Source organism: Peromyscus leucopus, chromosome 8a (assembly GCF_004664715.2).
Source record: "Peromyscus leucopus breed LL Stock chromosome 8a, UCI_PerLeu_2.1, whole genome shotgun sequence".
NCBI lineage: Eukaryota > Metazoa > Chordata > Mammalia > Rodentia > Cricetidae > Peromyscus > Peromyscus leucopus.
The window spans coordinates 6,607,272-6,624,354 of NC_051085.1; the positions used below are offsets into that span (position 1 = coordinate 6,607,272).

The window sequence follows — 17,083 nt, forward strand, 5'->3', positions numbered from 1 at the left end:
AAATGATTTTAGTATATAAATTTGATTTTGTTTTTATACAGAATATAAAGATTTCCCTCATTAATCTTCCATGTGAAGGGGTTACAGGCCCGAAGAAAGACACACTCTGCAGACAAAGCACACCTCATGTGTGTGGCCCTGGAGACAAACGGTCGCTGTGCTCCTGCACATAAATGAGGACCGAGTGGAGGCATCACACAGTAGGGGAAATGTTCTAGTCAGTCGGATTCCAGAAGAAACACCACACAGAAACTGCAGATAAGACCAGGTCAGCAACTTTAGTGAGGGACTCGGGTTCTAGGGGCTTGTGAGGCTACAGTGTGCACACGGACACGGCGGGGCAGAGCTAGCAGAGAGGCTCAACGAGGGCGTTCCACTAAAGCAAATGACTAAGGGAGATGACAGGGAGCGTGAGTGTTAGTATACCCAGGCAGGTGGACCAGTGTCTGTGCAGCATGCTAAGTTAGTTACAACTTCTTCATTGGTGTGGATGAATCGTTAATGGTCTCGTTTCTGCCTCTTCTGTCCAAACTCAGGCATGTCTTATTTTAGATGGAGTATAACTTTTATCTATTATTTCATCCTGTAAAAACATGTGAAGACAACGCTCATTCTGGGCCAGAGGATGACCAGCGACCCTGGGAATAAAAAATACAAACTTTTAGTCCACTGTTTATTAAAGATGGTGTAGGAGGGGTCAAAACAAACACATTTTAAGGTTAGGAAATATGTACGATTTGTAAGTATTATTCCGAACTGCCCATACAGCCATGCTATCAAATAATGGCCTTTTCCTTTGGTCCATAAAGTGATTCAGGAACATTTTAGAGATGGTGCAACGGGTAAAGGTGCCTTCGGTCAAGTCTGATGACCCAAGTTCAATCCCCAGAACCCCACATGGGGGAAGGAAAGAAATGACTGCAAATTATCTTCTAACCTTCACACAGGTCCCGAAGTGGGGACACACAAACACGCAGGTAAATGTAACTAATAAAAATAACCTTAAAAACTCTGTAGTGTTTCTGGAACGTGTATCCAATTAGCTTTTCAATAGTTGGTACATGCCTAAGAAACTTACATTTTATAGTTCACTGGACTTTAAGAATTTATTTTAAAGACATAGGATCCAAACCAGCATGTCAGCCCATGCCTGTAATCCCAGTACAGTGAAGGCTGAGCAAGGAGACTCTGAGTTTGAGGCAGCCTGGGCAAACATAAAGCAATAATAACCGGGTGTAGTTCTGAACTAGAAGTAGAGGAGGCTCACCAGGAGGAAACAAACGTGTGTGTCTGCTTTCCTTCCTTCTTCCCTCCCCACTTCGAAGCTTCCCTCTGTGACTGGGGTCCGACTTATGTTCAGGCCAAGCTTAGCTCTGCCTTCTCAGAGAGTATGTTCACCAAAAATCTAACTGCGGGGGGTGGGGGGGGGAACACCTGTCATCTCAGCATCTTGAGAGCTCAAGGCCAGCCTGGGCTACACAGTGAGACCTGGGTGCTAGAGCAGGAACCCTCTACTTAGCACTCACAGATACCCAGGCATGCGTTGAACAGCGTGTGGCTCAGGCAGCCGCATCTGCTAAAGCTGGCTAACCTGGGAGAACGGACACCGGTACACGCTCGCAGTGGGCACGGCGGCACACCTGTGGCCTCAGCTACTCAGGAGGGCTGGAGGACTGCACGGCCCGGGTCAGGGGCAGCACTGAGTAGGGCCTGAGCACTGTCTGTCCATCTGTCTGTCTGTCTCACTCCCTTCCCTCCTTCAGCCTTCTCCCTGCAGCCCCGGCTGGGTTTGACCTTACACATTTCTGCTCAGCTTCCCAAGTGCTGGGTCACATCTCTTTAAAAGCCAGGCGGTGGTAGCCCACACCTTTAGTCCCAGCACTTGGGAGGCAAAGGCAGGTGGATCTGAGTTCAAGGCCAGCCTGGGCTACAAGGCGTGTTCCAGGACAGCCAGGGATACAAAGAGAAACCTTGTCTCGAATAAAAAACAAAGACACAGCAACAACAAAAAAACAAGGAAAGAATATTGGTTTGAGCTTATCAACAGTTACTAAAAGACAAACAATCCTAGATTTTCTTACATTTTTTCAAAAGAAAACACTTTTCCATGAAAAAACTTTTAATGTACATTTTTACATAAAACATGCTGATAATATTGTTACCTGCAATCAAACAAAATGATTGAAAATGTATTGTACATTATTACTCACAAGAGAACATACCTTAAATCAGAATCACAAGTAAAACTGTTTTCTGAATGATGCTATTTTAAATGTAATTTGCATAAATTATCCAAGAACAACAAATATAAAACACAGGTCAACACAAAATCCCTCACTTTTTTACCACACGGTGTTGAACTTGGAGACACTTTCACATCATTTAAATAGTACAAAAGGTCAGGAAATGACCCAAAGGAAAGGCAGCATGGATTAACTCATGACAAGTCGTTAGGGCTAACGAGGTCCCCGAGTGGTTAAACAGTGAAGAGCATTGGCTGCTTTCGGAGAGGACCTGGGTTCAATCCCCGGTACGCATGGGGAGCAGACACACACGCAGACAAGACATCCAACCCACAAGATAAAATAGTGAAAAACAAAAACTAACGACTATTAGTCACGAATGTCAAAGCACGGTTCTCCTCCTTCCCTGAGGAATGGCCAAGTACTTACTTGTTTATAAACTGTTCCAGTCCCTGCTTCCTCTCCTCGATGAAATTGTCATCAAATATTCCATCGTCTCCTCTAAAAGGAAGCTGCCGCAAGAATGCTTTCCCAGGGAGTGGGGGAACTACCACCTAAAACAACACGCACAAAGTCAGTTCCTGATGGTGATGACCCAGGAGATGCTCAGTCGGAGTCAGTGGCGAGCATGGTGGAGAGAGAACCAGACCCCACAAGTCGTCTGTTGACCTGCACACATACAGTGTGACACTCATGTGCTCACACACATTTACATGGGTGGACACACACACACACACTGAATAAATAAAATGTAATAAAAAGGGAAATTATGGGGTTGGAGAGATCGTTGGTTAAGAGCACTGACTGGTCTCCCAGAGGACACGGGTCAAGTCCCAGGACCCACATGGCAGCTCACAACTGTCTGTGACTCCAGTTCCAGGGGATCTGACACCCATGTCAAAACACCAATGCATATAAAATTTAAAAAAAAAGAACATTTATAAACCAATGGTGGTGATGCATGCATCCCAGCACTTGGAGGCAAAGGCAGGCAGATCTCAAGTGAGTTCTGGGCCAGCCAGGGCTACATAATGAGACCCTGCCCCACAACATGGAGACAAAGATGCCCTCACTATGGCACCATAACTCTAAACACAGAAGGCCGAGAACGCAGCTCAGTGTCAGGTTCAGGTGGACACTTGGAGGAGACAGCTCTTCTCTTCTTCCACCGTGTGAGTTCCTGAGACTGAACTCAGGTCATCTGGCAAGTACCTTTATCTGCTGAGCCATCTCACCAGCATTACATCCAGTCATTTGTAAGAGGTATGAAAAGACTTAATTAGAATTCCATCCTCTCCTCTTTTTTGAGACAGGGTCTCTCTCATGTAGCCCGCGATGGCCTCAAATTCATTATGTAGCTAGGATGACCTTCAGCTTTGGATCTCCTGTGCTGGGATTGCCTGCATGTGCTGCCATGGAGGTCTGTGAGTGCTGGGAAGCGAACTAACTGGGGCTCTGCACTCCCCAGAGAAGCACTCTGCCGACAGCTACACATCGCAGCTCTTCTTATCAGTTCACAGCCAGGAGAAGCAGAGCACACCCATAATTTCAACACGCAGAGGCAGGAGAAGAAGACCTCAGGGGTATCTTCGTTTACACAGTGAGTTTGAGGCCACCCTGGGCGCCATGAGACCCTGTCTGAAACAAACAAATACTTCTTACATTAAAATCTGTGAATCCAAGACTACGTTTGTGCATGTGTGTAAAAGGGAGATTTCTGGTGAGTATACTGTTGAAAGTTAGCGTATATCAAGACGAAAGCCAGAGAATCAACCCTAACGGCAAACAGACACTGAAGGTTACTCAGTTTCTAGCTCAGGCCTTACTGAAAAGCACAGATTATAAAACAGAGTAACCCCCACGTACTGCTCTTGGCAATGATGAGAACAAAATGCTCAGAGGCTGGACTCCCGAGAGCTTAACAGTCCCTAAGTGCCAAGTAAAAGCCCGTAGACAGAGACACACAATAAGGAAGCTTGACTGTTTTGTCTTTTACACTTTAGACAGAAGGCTGTAATAAAAAGTCAACCCACTGAAACAGGCACAGGATCTCTGCACACATCTCTCCAAAGAACATACACAAATAGCCAGCAAGGAAATGACCGGGTCAGCAGCAGTGTTAGCCACCAAGTGAGAACCAAAAGCACAATGATATCGCTCCACGGCAACTCAGAACTGCCTGTAACTCCAGTTCCATGGGCTCTGACACCCTCACACAGACATCCATGCAGGCAAAACACCAATGCAAGAGAAAGAAAAAGAAACCATTTTAAACATTCCAGTGTAGTACATGCTATGTTCGAAAAAATGCAGTCTATCAAAATACTGCTTCCTCATGGTTATTAAAACTTTCTTAAACTGTTCAATTTGTTTTATTTAACATACATATGCATGTTTTTCTATTATTTTATCTTATTATTACTTTTAATGTATAAAGGTACTTTGTCTGCATGTATGCCTGCAGACTAGAAGAGGGCATCAAATTGTGTGAGCTGCCGCGTTGGGTGCTGAGAATTGAACCCTGAACCTCTGGAAGAGCAGCCAGTGCTCTTAATCACCGAGCATTCTTTCCAACCCTGTCTGCGAGTTCAAGGACAGTCTGGTCTATAGAGCAAGTTCCAGGACAGTCAGGGCTACACAGAGAGACTGTCTTGAAAAAACCAAAACTAAACCCCCAAACAAAACCAAACCAAACCCCCCTAGGCTAGCCTTTAAACTACACTCTGCTGGTCTACAGTCACAGCCCTACAACAATACAGTTTTTACAGCTTCTCAGGGGTGGGAGAACAAAGACCCCGGGAATGAATGTGTGGGTGGCCCCCAAAGTTTTAACTGCTACATCCTTAGTATGTTCTTGGTATCTGGAGTACAAACACATGCTCAATATAGCACGAAGCACTGTGGGCCACGCTCAGGCTTTCGGACTCCAGAGCTCCCGTGGGAGTCTGCTTAGCGCATGCAGACCTCCAGTTGAGTCCTGCTGCAGTGTCGCGCGCGAGGGCTCCACCTCTCCACCACCAACCGCCACGTGTCTAATAGAATGTGAGAGCCTTCAAAGGAACCTTAATTGGTTCAGAGCTGCATCTGCAGCCCCCAGAACAGTCTTCAGATGTACACTGCACACCAGACCCATCACCTGCTCTGCTCCTACCTCTCCCTCTTCCAGTTTCAGGGGTTCTCTTCATTTCCTGCCATTTTTATTTTACTGAGCTTCAGAGAGCAACATGACCTTTCATCTACTTCAGTCAGCTTCTCTCTACTGCATTCTAGAAACAAAATAACCCCAAAACTGTCTCCTAAGATAAGACAATTCTTAGCAATAGAGACAACGGTGTCTTTCAAAGTAGAAGCAGCAGTGCGCTAGTGGATCATGGTCGCCATTTAAAGTCTAGTCTGGCCGGGCGGTGGTGGCGCACGCCTTTAATCTCAGCACTTGGGAGGCAGACAAAGGCAGGCGGATCTCTGTGAGTTCGAGGCCAGCCTGGTCTACAGAGCTAATTCCAGGAAAGGTGCAAACCTACACAGAGAAACTGTCTCAAAAAACCAAAATAATAATAATAGTAATAAAATAAATAAATAAAAAATAAAGTCTAGTCTGGGTACGTGGCTCAGTTGTAGAGTGCTCCCCTCACATACGCATGCCCTGGCCTCATCCCCAACAGCCCGTATAACTAGGTCTGGTGACATATGGCTGTACTCCAGCATTCAGGAGGTAGACAGGAGATCAAGAGGTCAGTGTCATCCTCAGCTACACAGAGGCCCATTATAGGCTACATGAGACTCTTGTTTCAAAAAACAGTATCTGGTCTGGGGGCTGGGGTGTAACATGAGGAGGACCAAGTTCAGATTCCTGCTATCCACATTAAGCTCCCGAGTGGCAGTGCCTACCACCCCAGAACTTGGGGATGGAGGAAGTGGATCTAGGCGGCTTGCTGGCCAGCCAGCCTAGCTGAAACATCCACCTGCACGTTCCGTGAGAGACCTTCCTCAAAAGCAAGGTGGAGAGTGATAGAGGAAGGTATTTAAAGTCGACCTCTGGCCTTCATGAGCACACACATGTGTATCAGCCCCTGATACCCATCAGCAAGCTTATCTGAAGAACATGGATGTATCACACAGTAAGAGCAACATTTTATGAAACTTCTACATACACGTGGGATAATAAAAATGTTGACTAGGAGTCACACAAAACTGGAAAATATACTGATATTGAGGAAGAGGAAGGAAGGAAGGAGGAAGAGCAGGAAGGACTGAGACGTGACTGCACTGCTGAGCACAGAAGGAAAAGAGCTGAGACAGGGTGGCCACTGCTTGCTCTCCTCTCGGTACGAGGTGAGCTGGACCCATCGCCAGCCGGCCCTCTACTGGCTGTCACCCACTTTACGACACACTCTGGATCTCAGGCTGTACTGTAAGTAAAGAAAGAATGCTTACCTTGCTCTCTCTCTCTAGTTCACTTCGAAGCCATTCAAAGTCACTGTATCTCCTCCTCACTGTCGATTCCTTCAGCTTGAAGATAGGAAGATTTGTCTGAAACCAAAACAGGCACTAAGTTGAAACACATTAAGGCATTTCCAAAAGGGAGGAAGGTGTCTGCCCCACTGACAACATGGCACACATAGTACCTCCATGGTTTCTGTAAGGTGATCAGCACATCACCACCGAGCTGTCTCCGCTCCTCCTTCACAGTTCACTTTGAGACAGTTGTTCCCTAGGCTAATAAGCCTTGATCACCATGCCCTGTGTGTCCAGGCAGGCCATCCTCCTGCCCTGTGTGTCCAGGCAGGCCATCCTCCTGCCCTGTGTATCCAGGTAAGCCATCCTCCTGCCCTGTGTGTCCAGGCAGGCCATCCTCCTGCCCTGTGTATCCAGGTAAGCCATCCTCCTGCCCCCCCCCCCCCCCGTGTCCGTAGCCATCCTCCTGCCCTGTGTCCAGGTAGGCCATCCTCCTGCCCTGTGTGTCCAGGCAGGCCATCCTCCTGCCCTGTGTGTCCAGGTAGGCCATCCTCCTGCCCTGTGTGTCCAGGTAGGCCATCCTCCTGCCCTGTGTATCCAGGTAAGCCATCCTCCTGCCCTGCGTAGTCCAGGTAGGCCATCCTCCTGCCCTGTGTGTCCAGGTAGGCCATCCTCCTGCCCTGCGTAGTCCAGGCAGGCCATCCTCCTGCCCTGTGTGTCCAGGCAGGCCATCCTCCTGCCCTGTGTGTCCAGGTAGGCCATCCTCCTGCCCTGTGTGTCCAGGCAGACCATCCTCCTGCCCTGTTTATCCAGGCAGGCCATCCTCCTGCCCTGGCCAGGCACTACCCACCTTTCTTTCTGTGGTACCAGGATTGACCCAAAGCTCTGCATACTGGGCAGAGCTACATCTCCAGTCCAAAATTACAACCTTCCTTTGGTTTCTCCTTGGAAATCTGTGTGTCTTGAGTATGTGTGAGAGACCGTGCGAGTGTGTGCGAGGGAGAGTGGGTAGGTGTGTGGAGTCGGAACACATTCTGAGTTAGTTCTTTCCTTCTACCTTGTTTTGAGGTAGGGCTTCTTGTTTTAGTACTAAGCTGTGTATCCTGTATCTGGCCTGCCAGCTGTGAGAGACTCCTATGGCTCCGCCATGCTCGCCACCATGTCACCCAGCTTCTCAGCATGGGTTCCGGACTGAATTCCTGTCATCAGCTTGCAGGGCAAGCACTTTGTTTGCTAAACCATCTTCCTGAACCTTAAATATTACCCTTAACTGCTTTCTTCAAAAATGCCAAAAAAAAAAAAAAAAAGGACAGGGACAGTGTTGTGATTTCTTTAATTATCTAGTAGAAAATTAAGAGACAAACAATCGAACAAAAACAAACAAACAAACAAACAAACAAACACCCCCCCTAACATAAAAAGGCAACTAAGGGGCTGGAGAGATGGCTCAGCAGTTAAGAGGAAGTGCTGCTCTTGCGGAGAACTCAAACTTTAGCTCCCTGCACCCATTCTGGATGGCTCACAACCACCTGTCATGGGACTCCAAGAGATCCAATATCTTCTTCTGGTCTCTTGGGCACATACCCATATTCACACATCCTTCAAAAGGGCGATTAAGGGTTGTAGCTCAGTGGTAGAATATGTTCACCTATGTGAGGTTAAAATTAAGTCACAGTAGGTAAACTACTCTTATAGAGCCAGATTTTTTTTTTTTTTTTTTTTTTTGGTTTTCCGAGACAGGGTTTCTCTGCGTAGCTTTGCGCCTTTCCTGGAGCTCACTTGGTAGCCCAGGCTGGCCTCGAACTCACAGAGATCCGCCTGGCTCTGCCTCCCGAGTGCTGGGATTAAAGTCGTGTGCCACCAACGCCCCGCGAGCCAGATTTTTATAGGAAGAGAGCATATTTAAGAACTGAGAACATAGCCGGTGTGTTAGCGCATGCCTTAAATCTCAGCACTCAGGAGGCAAAGCAGGCAGATCTCTGTGAGTTCAAGGCCAGCTTGGTCTACACAGTAAGTTCCAGGACAGCCAGGGATACATTGAGAAGCTCTGTCTCAAAAAAAAAAAACCAAAACAATAACCAAAAGAACATGATGCCTAGTATGTTGAGGCTAGTCATAATGCAACACAGTTTTTGGACTGCAAAGGCTACTTGTTGCTATTTCTGCCAACTTTTTTTTGGGGGGGCAGGGGTGGAGAGTGGAGGGGTGGTTAGATGTGAAGGCCTCTGGAACTTACTCGGCAGACTGGGCTGGTATTGACCTCACAGTTACCTGCCTGTCTGCCTCCCAGAGCATTGGGATTGAAGGTGTGTGCCCATCCATCTTTTCTTTCCTGGGTGACAAGAAGGTCCCTGGCAGGTAAAAGTGCATTTTCTATCAATTCCAAACTCAATCCCTGAACTCACACGGCAGAGGTGAGAACTAACTACTGCAAGCCGTCCTCTGACTTCCACATGGGTACTGGGCATGTCCATGTGTGCACACACAAATAAATAAATGTTAAAAACAAACAAAAACTGGCTGGGGTGCAGCTCAGTGGTAGAGGCTTAACTGGAAAACTGAGGCCCAGGTTCAAGCCCTAGCAGAGGGGGGAAAAAAAAAAAAGCAAGCTACTAAAGCCATTAAAATGATTTATGGCCGGGCATGGTGGCACATGCCTTTAATCCCAGCACTCGGGAGGCAGAGGCAGGTGGATCTCTGTGAGTTCAAGGCCAGCCTGGTCTACAGAGAGAGATCCAAGACAGGCACCAAAACTACACAGAGAAACCCTGTCTCAAAGAAACAAAAGATTTATGACAAAACAACATTAGCAGAAGAAAATGGATGTGAGAATTAAAATTCCTGTACTCAGGAGCAAAGCAGGATGTCAAGTCAAGGTCAACCTGGGACCCACAGAGATGCCTGTCACAAAGTTTACAGAGCTCAGAAATGATTTAGTGTAACAAATGCCAAGCTCTATCAAAATCTCACTTACTACTACTACCTACTCTCTTGGGTGAATCCTGTTAATTCAGTATTTGCACTTGGGGAACTGTAAACTGTTGGAAAAAAAAAATTAAGAGGCCCCTGGAGGAAAGACTTCCTGCTTGGTAGATCAAGGCATCATGCTATAGCGTCCATCGCTAAGAAAATTCTCATCGGCTAATCTTAATGCCAGCAGTAAACAGCTGTCACCCAGCAATGAAAGGCTTTCTCTTCAGGACCTTGAGCTCGCTCATTCTGCAGTGGTGTCACTTTTTTCCAAAGTGTATTAACCTCTACGCTGTATATCTTAGTGCCGGCGGCTTCTACACATGCTATTGGGCATAACAGTGTATACGTTTCAAGCATGAAACCAAATCTCACAGGAGGTTTAAAAGCACTTGAGTTTTCTTTCCCAGGTAACCACAACATTTGTTCATTGTATTAATGACTAGGAGCAAAATTGCACCTAACAAGACTCTTATTATACTAAAAGTCAAACTTGTATTTAGAGACGCTGGCTTGCTATACAGAGGAGCATTCTCACTCCTCAGAAGGAAAAAACTCAGGTCCCCTGGAGAGCAGGATGATAATTCCCAGAAAGAAAGCACTGGATTATGTCTCTCTAATTTCATCCATTGGCTTTTTAACCAGGTTCACCCTTCCGCATTAAAATATGAAGTCTTTGTAAGTGTCTAAAGACAGAAAGGTCTTTACAGACTGAGTGCTTTCTGCAGGTGAGATTTTACGTTCTGAATTCCCTCCTCTCAAATTACTTTACAAAGGGATTAACTGCTCTCTTTATTCAGTATGTTAAGATCAAGCCTGTGAAAAGAGGTCCCCAAGAATTTTCATACTTCTGGGTACGGAAGTCTATAAAGTTAATCTCTGAAACAACATATCAAGCTTACAGGTACAACGTTGAGGGAAGAGTGCCAATTCAGCTCACTTTCCCTCCCATTTTCCCTTCTGAACTTTTGACACAATCATGATTATATCTGATTCTCTATAATTGAGTGAGGAATGAGGGGAAAGGCTATATTATAAGCTAGTAGTTTATATATTTGGCAAAGGATCTTTTAGGTTTATTCAGCTGGCTATAATTCTCTTGTACAAGTGCTACTCTGGAGTTCTGACAAAGTCTAGTCGGATCTCCGGGCTAGGGTGGCACCAGTGACGGGAGGGGACTTGCCCAGTTCGAACAAGACCCTCTGGCACTCTAAAAACAAACAACTGAATCATTATTTTCCCACTACATTTAGAATACTGAGCTTGAGTAAAACGCCTGTCAGTTTCTCCTAATCAGGTGTAGCGGCATCTAGCAATCCCAGAATTAGAGAGGTCGAGGCAGGAGGGTCAGAAATTCAAAGTGCAACACAGAAAGTTTGAGGCCAGCCTGTGCTACATGTCTCCACAATAGTTTTCCTGGGGCTGGAGAGTCGGCTCAACATTTGGGGACACTGGTTATTCCTCCAGAGGAACCACATTTGGTCCCCAGAACCCACATGGTGGCTCACAGCAGTTCCAGGGGACGGACGGACACGCACGCACGCACGCGAGGGGGGGGCAGCACAAAACAATCATACACACGAATCTAAAAGGTAAGTTAGAAGATCACTTGCACTTACTTGATCAAAAGAGAAAGAAGTAACTGCCATGTCTTTGTATGAACCACTGAACTATCACTACTGGACTGCAAACTCTTGTTTGGCTACTTTCAAATTATTTAATGCTTATAAATGGCCCGAGGCCGGATAGTGCCCCAAGCTCCCAGCTTCGGAAGACTCATCTATTGTTTACCAAGCATCTGTAAGACAACAGGGCTAAATATGGAATCATTACTTAAATCAATGGATCAAATGCAGTCTTGGCCCTCATGAAACTTATGAGACACCAAGAGAAATAGAAGACAATTAATATAAAACTCTGAATCTGTGTGGTTAAAGCACCACAAAGAGGACTTGGAGTTCAGTTCATTGACAGAACCTTGTCTAGTATGTTCGAGGCCCTGGGACCGATCCCAGTACAGCCCCCCTCCCACCCCATCTCCTCAACCAAACATCTATACACCAAAAACACTTAAGAAGGGAAACAACAAAAGCAGAAACTAAGTGAGCGATTTGGCCAGGGTGACAACAAGTGGGACAGGGACTCACTCTGCCGCCCCAGCTGGTCCTGACTTCTCCCTCCCCTGCAGAGCTCTCCTCCGTCGGCTCCCTAGTCTTGGGATTTTGTTTTATTTTATTTATTTTTGAGAGTTTTCTTCTGACTGTGCGTGCTCGTGAGTGTGGGTGCATGTGTCCAGAAGCCAGAGGTACTGGACTCCCTGGAGCTGGAGTTACAAACAGTTTTGCATTTCCCAATGTGGGTGCTGGGAACCCGACTAGTCTTCTGAAAGAGCATGTGCTCTGAGTCACAGGGGTGAATCTGGAAGATGGGTGTGGTCGTGAATTAAAATAATCACTGTTTGGGAAAGATCTTCTATGATCGAAACAACTGAGCTTTTAGGTGGTTCTAAGCTGCCCTGCCATGGGTGCTGGGATCCAAATGCAGGTCCTGTGCCAGAGCAGTGCATGTTCTTAACTGCTGAGCCATCTCTCCAGCCCTCCTAACTCTTAGCACTTGGTTCCATCAAGACAGTCAGACATTTTGGCAGGGATGCTAATGCTTTCTGAGGACCCCACTTCAGGTGTGCTCACAGGGCACGTGGTTTACGTTAAGGTACAGTCGGCCTTGCCAGACTTCTCCAACGGAGGTAACTTCGTCTCCTTCCCCATTCCCCTCTCTCTTTCTCCAACCTCTGCCTTATTTTCTGAGCTGGGCCTTGAGTCTAGGACTGTCCATTTTTAGGTAAAAACTAAACCACCCTGCTGCTCACCCAGGCCTTTCAAGCATCTTCTCCCCTTCCTCTAAAATCTGTTCTTTATACTGCTCAAGACTTGCAAAACTAACGGAGAACAAAATGAATTCTGCTTTTTGGAAAAACTACACATTTGGGTGAATTTGCCCAAATGTTTTTTATCAGTACTTAGGACTGAACACAATACAGGCCCTTGCATGCTACACATACATTCATCTCACTAACTAGTTACACCACCAATCCATGTGCCTGCTTTTAACCTAACACAGACACTAGTTTTGACTGCAGAAAGGGGCCATTGCCTGGCAGACACTATGTGACTAAATAGACACTATGTGACTAAATTATGTTCACAATCTGTTGACTCGGCATAGGGTACATGATGGGTCTTATAGGGTGATAGGTACATCTATGTATCATCTTGTCTATTCATTTGCAAGTTGAAAACTGAATTCTTCTTAGCTCATGAAAAAGATGGACTAGATTACAAAACCATGAACACAGAGAAAACTAGAAAACCAAGTAGGGCATGATGGTGCACACCTACAATCCCAGTGTGTGGGCAGGAGAGGAAGAGGATGAGGAGTTTGGATACAAAGCAAGTTTGAGACCAGTCCGGGCTACACGTGACCTGTCTCAAAGACCAAGAGAAAACTAGGAAAGAACAAGAACCAAAGCCAGAAGAGAACTGTGCAGTACAGTCTTTTGCTGGTAATGTACTTCAAACAACCCAGAAACAAAACAGTGACCATGTTAGAAAAAGATCTATGTGCCCTGTACTTTTAATCTGCTACTTATAGAAACCAGCCATTCTTTTCCCACAAAAACTGTATTATTCATTAATTACACGGGTAAGATCATCAGGACTCTAAATGGACAGTGGCAGGACAAATTTTTGAAAGCACGGTACATAGATCTAAAACAAGTACTCTCTTTGAGTCTAAGCACAGTAAGTTCCCATTACTGTCTTACACACTTCCACAGGCTGACCTCCTGAAGTCAGCAGCTCACACACACCCTATATGTAACCTGATTACCACTGATACTAAGCAGAAAACCAAGCTTTAAAATGCCATCGACTGAATATAGCTTAACAATAGATAACAGAAAAATGTTTACCGGGTGTTTCTAGTATTTCTTCAGACAGTGTCACGTGTGCATTTGAAAAGACTGGCAACAACATCAAAAGCACACTCCACAGAGCACACTCTATCCAGCCACTCCTAAGAGAGTAAGTGGATGCCCCTCCAGGCTCTCATTCAGCAGTGGTTTCTTCAAATATCTGCATTAGAGATAAAGGATAAGCTGCAGCCTAAGCCATTACCTCGCCCTCCACTACTCTCGATGCTTGTTTTACCCAATCTGGAACAGCATGAATAACCAGAGATATGGTTTATAACCTAGATGAACTCCTAAATATGGATGGAGAGAAGTCACTTAAGTGAAGAATAAGCTTTTAGTCTGAAGAACCTTTGAAATGGAGATTGTGAGTAGGCCAACGTATTTAGTTTCTTTCTTTCTTCTTTTTTAAACACTAAGGACATGGCCTTCCAATGATACAATTCCTCATTATTTTAAGGAAGTATCCTTTATGGTATAACTTCCAAAAAGGACAACAAAGAGTTATTTAAACTAGTTTAATGCATAAACCAAGTAATTCCATATACTCTTCCCACTTTGTTCATATTCTTCACTTGTGAATTGCCAAGAACATGGAAGGTTTTCAAATAACAACTTTTAACAGAAGTGTATAATAATTCCACTGTAAAAGAAAATCATATACACATTTACAAACAAGTACACAATTCTACAGACTGATGGTGGGAGAAACAGGTCTACTAATTAACATGCTAGTAAATACTGTAACTTTTTTTCACATTTTATATGTATAAAGCTTTAAAATTTGTATTTAATCTTTCCAACTTGCCCAACCCTAAGAATCATCCCCAGAAGTGACTACCACCTAGAAGCACTTCAAACAGTCTGAGGAGTGTAGTGGTTTGCTTCCCTTCCTGTAGCTGTGATAAAACACAATGACGAAAAAGCAGAGCTGAGGTGGGCTCAGGGTTTGAGAGGCCAGGAGTCCATCACGGCAGGAAGGCTGGGCATCAAGAGCAGGCAGAGTGGCAGGACAGGGCTCCCCCCACCCCAGGGTCTCCCTGTGTAGACCAGGCCCACAGAACCCTGTCTGCCCCCCCCACCCCCAGGGTCTCCCTGTGTAGACCAGGCCCACAGAACCCTGTCTGCCCCCCCCCACCCCCAGGGTCTCCCTGTGTAGACCAGGCCCACAGAACCCTGTCTGCCCCTCCCACCCCCCAGGGTCTCCCTGTGTAGACCAGGCCCACAGAACCCTGTCTGCCCCCACCCACCCCCCAGGGTCTCCCTGTGTAGACCAGGCCCACAGAGCCCTGTCTGCCCCCACCCAGGGTCTCCCTGTGTAGACCAGGCCCACAGAGCCCTGTCTGCCCCTGGCTCTTGAGTGCTGGATTAAAGAAAGGCCTGGGCCACTACGCCCAGCCAGGAGAGCTCACATCTTGAACCACAAGCACAGGGCAGAGAGAACAAACTGGAAGGGGCTTGAAGTTCACTCCAAATGACACACCTCCTCCACCAAGTCTGTACCACCTAAACCCACCCCAAAAGGGGCACCAACTGGTAAAATGTGAATATGCCCATGGGGATAGATAGGGTTGTTTCTCATTCAAACTCAACATCAAACTGATTCTGACATAGCTGAGATGAATATGAACAATATTTTGCTCTGGTAAGGATAATGATCCAGAATACAATGAGAAATGTGAACTGGGAATGGTATGCAAAAATCATTGTAATCTAAAATATAAAAACAGGGGCAAAGAATATACTTAGTTGGCTCTATTCAATAATCTTAAAATTCTTAGGGAGTCACAAAAGACTGAATAGCTAATACAATTCTGAGAAAGGAAAAAGTTGGAGACATCACACTTTGTGATCTACATAATCAAAAGTGTATGGGCTGGCCAGACAACTCAATGGGTAAAGGCACTTTGCTGCCAAAGCCTGACCATGGGAGTTTGGCCCTCAGAACCTACATGGGGGAGAGAGCTGACTCAGTAAACTGTCCTCTGACCTCCACATCTGTGCCACAGCTCAGGTGCACACACACTCACACATAAATAAGTGCCTTTTAAAAATGAAAAATAGGGGGCCTGGCGTGTTAGTGCACGCCTTTAATCCCAGCACTCAGGAGGCAGGGGCAGGCAGATCTCTGAGTTTGAGGCCAGCCTGGTCTACAAAGTGAGTTGCAAGACAGCCAGGGCTACAAGAGAAACTTTGTCTCGAACCACCCCCCAAAAAATGCAAAAAAGGGAGAGGAGGGGCAGGGAGCCCAATAAATGGAGTCCAGAAATAAATTTTAAAATATGGTCAACTATTTTTACAATGAGCAAAAAGAAACATACAAAGGGAAATAAGCCTCTTGAATAAACTGTGCCAGGAATATTGGATTGGTTTATTTAAAAGAATGAGACTCGCCCTGCAAGATGGTTCAATGTTCAATTTCTAGAACTCTCGTGTGAAGGTTCTAGAAGGAAGAAACAGAGTCCACAAAATCCCCTTAAGTCCACATGGGAACTATGACGTGTGTATGCTCCTACATAGAGTAGATGGTCCTCTTCTGGCTCCATGCACATGCTTGGGCACACATATCTTCACACAGTGCACATGTACCACATCATTCACCCACCCACCAAAAACAATGTAAGATCTTTCATCTTCAAGATATGGAGCATGGGGGCTGGAAAGGTGGCTCAGTAGTTAAGAGCACTGACTACTGCTCTTCCAGAGGTCCTGAGTTCAATTCCCAGCAACCACGTGGTGGCTCACAACCACCTATAATGAGATCTGTTGCCATCTTCTGGCTTGCAGGGATACACGCAGACAGAACACTGTATAATAAATAAATAAATCTTTAAAAAAAAAAAAAAGATATATGGAGCATGAAAGAAATGTATGAAGTAAAAAGAGGGTTGGGGTAGATCTTAGTGATAGAGCAGTTGTCTAGCACAGGCCTTGCACTTGATCTTTAGTGTCAATGTAGGCAAGGGTTGCTACTGCTACCCTGCTGGAGTGAGCTCAATAAAGCCTCTTCACAAAAACCAATAATAAGCCGGCTGGTGGTGGCGCACGCCTTTAATCCCAGCATTCGGAGGCCAACCAAGTACATATAGTTTCTTGCCCATAGATTGGCAATGCTTTTGCTGTTTTTACAGTGGGCAGTAGACACTGCAGACTCATAACTGGTCATAGGATTAAGAATAAATGACTGTTGTGGTGACACACACCTTTAATCCCAGCACTTGGGAGGCAGAGGCAGGAAGATCTCTGAGTTCCAGGCCAACCTGGTCTACAGACTGAGATCCAGGACAGCCAGGACTGTTACACAGAGAAATCCTGTCTCAAAAAACCAAACAACAACAACAACAACAAAGAGTAAGTAGGAGACTGTTGAGTGCACCAGGGTTGGGGGAGGAAGCTCAAGGCAGAGTGCCTGACTAACATACAGGAACCCTCAGCCTGAGTCAGG

The 17,083-nt window shown here is 45.9% G+C and overlaps 1 protein-coding gene across 2 annotated transcripts in view; it reads right to left on the minus strand.

Moving 5' to 3' along the window:
• Window positions 1-253: 253 nt before the first annotated feature.
• The window catches only part of Snx3 (sorting nexin 3), a 36,542-nt gene continuing 19,712 nt past the window's right edge, over window positions 254-17,083 (minus strand). Inside the window, exons 2-4 of one of the 2 annotated variants that reach the window (XM_028890241.1) lie at window positions 6,678-6,773; window positions 2,673-2,797; window positions 254-638 (exon numbers count right to left, since the gene is read on the minus strand). In XM_028890241.1, coding sequence (XP_028746074.1) covers window positions 533-638; window positions 2,673-2,797; window positions 6,678-6,773 — 327 coding nt within the window. In that variant the 3' untranslated portion in view covers window positions 254-532. The remainder of the gene's footprint in view (window positions 639-2,672; window positions 2,798-6,677; window positions 6,774-17,083) is intronic. The other variant, XM_037200509.1, reaches the window with a different exon arrangement.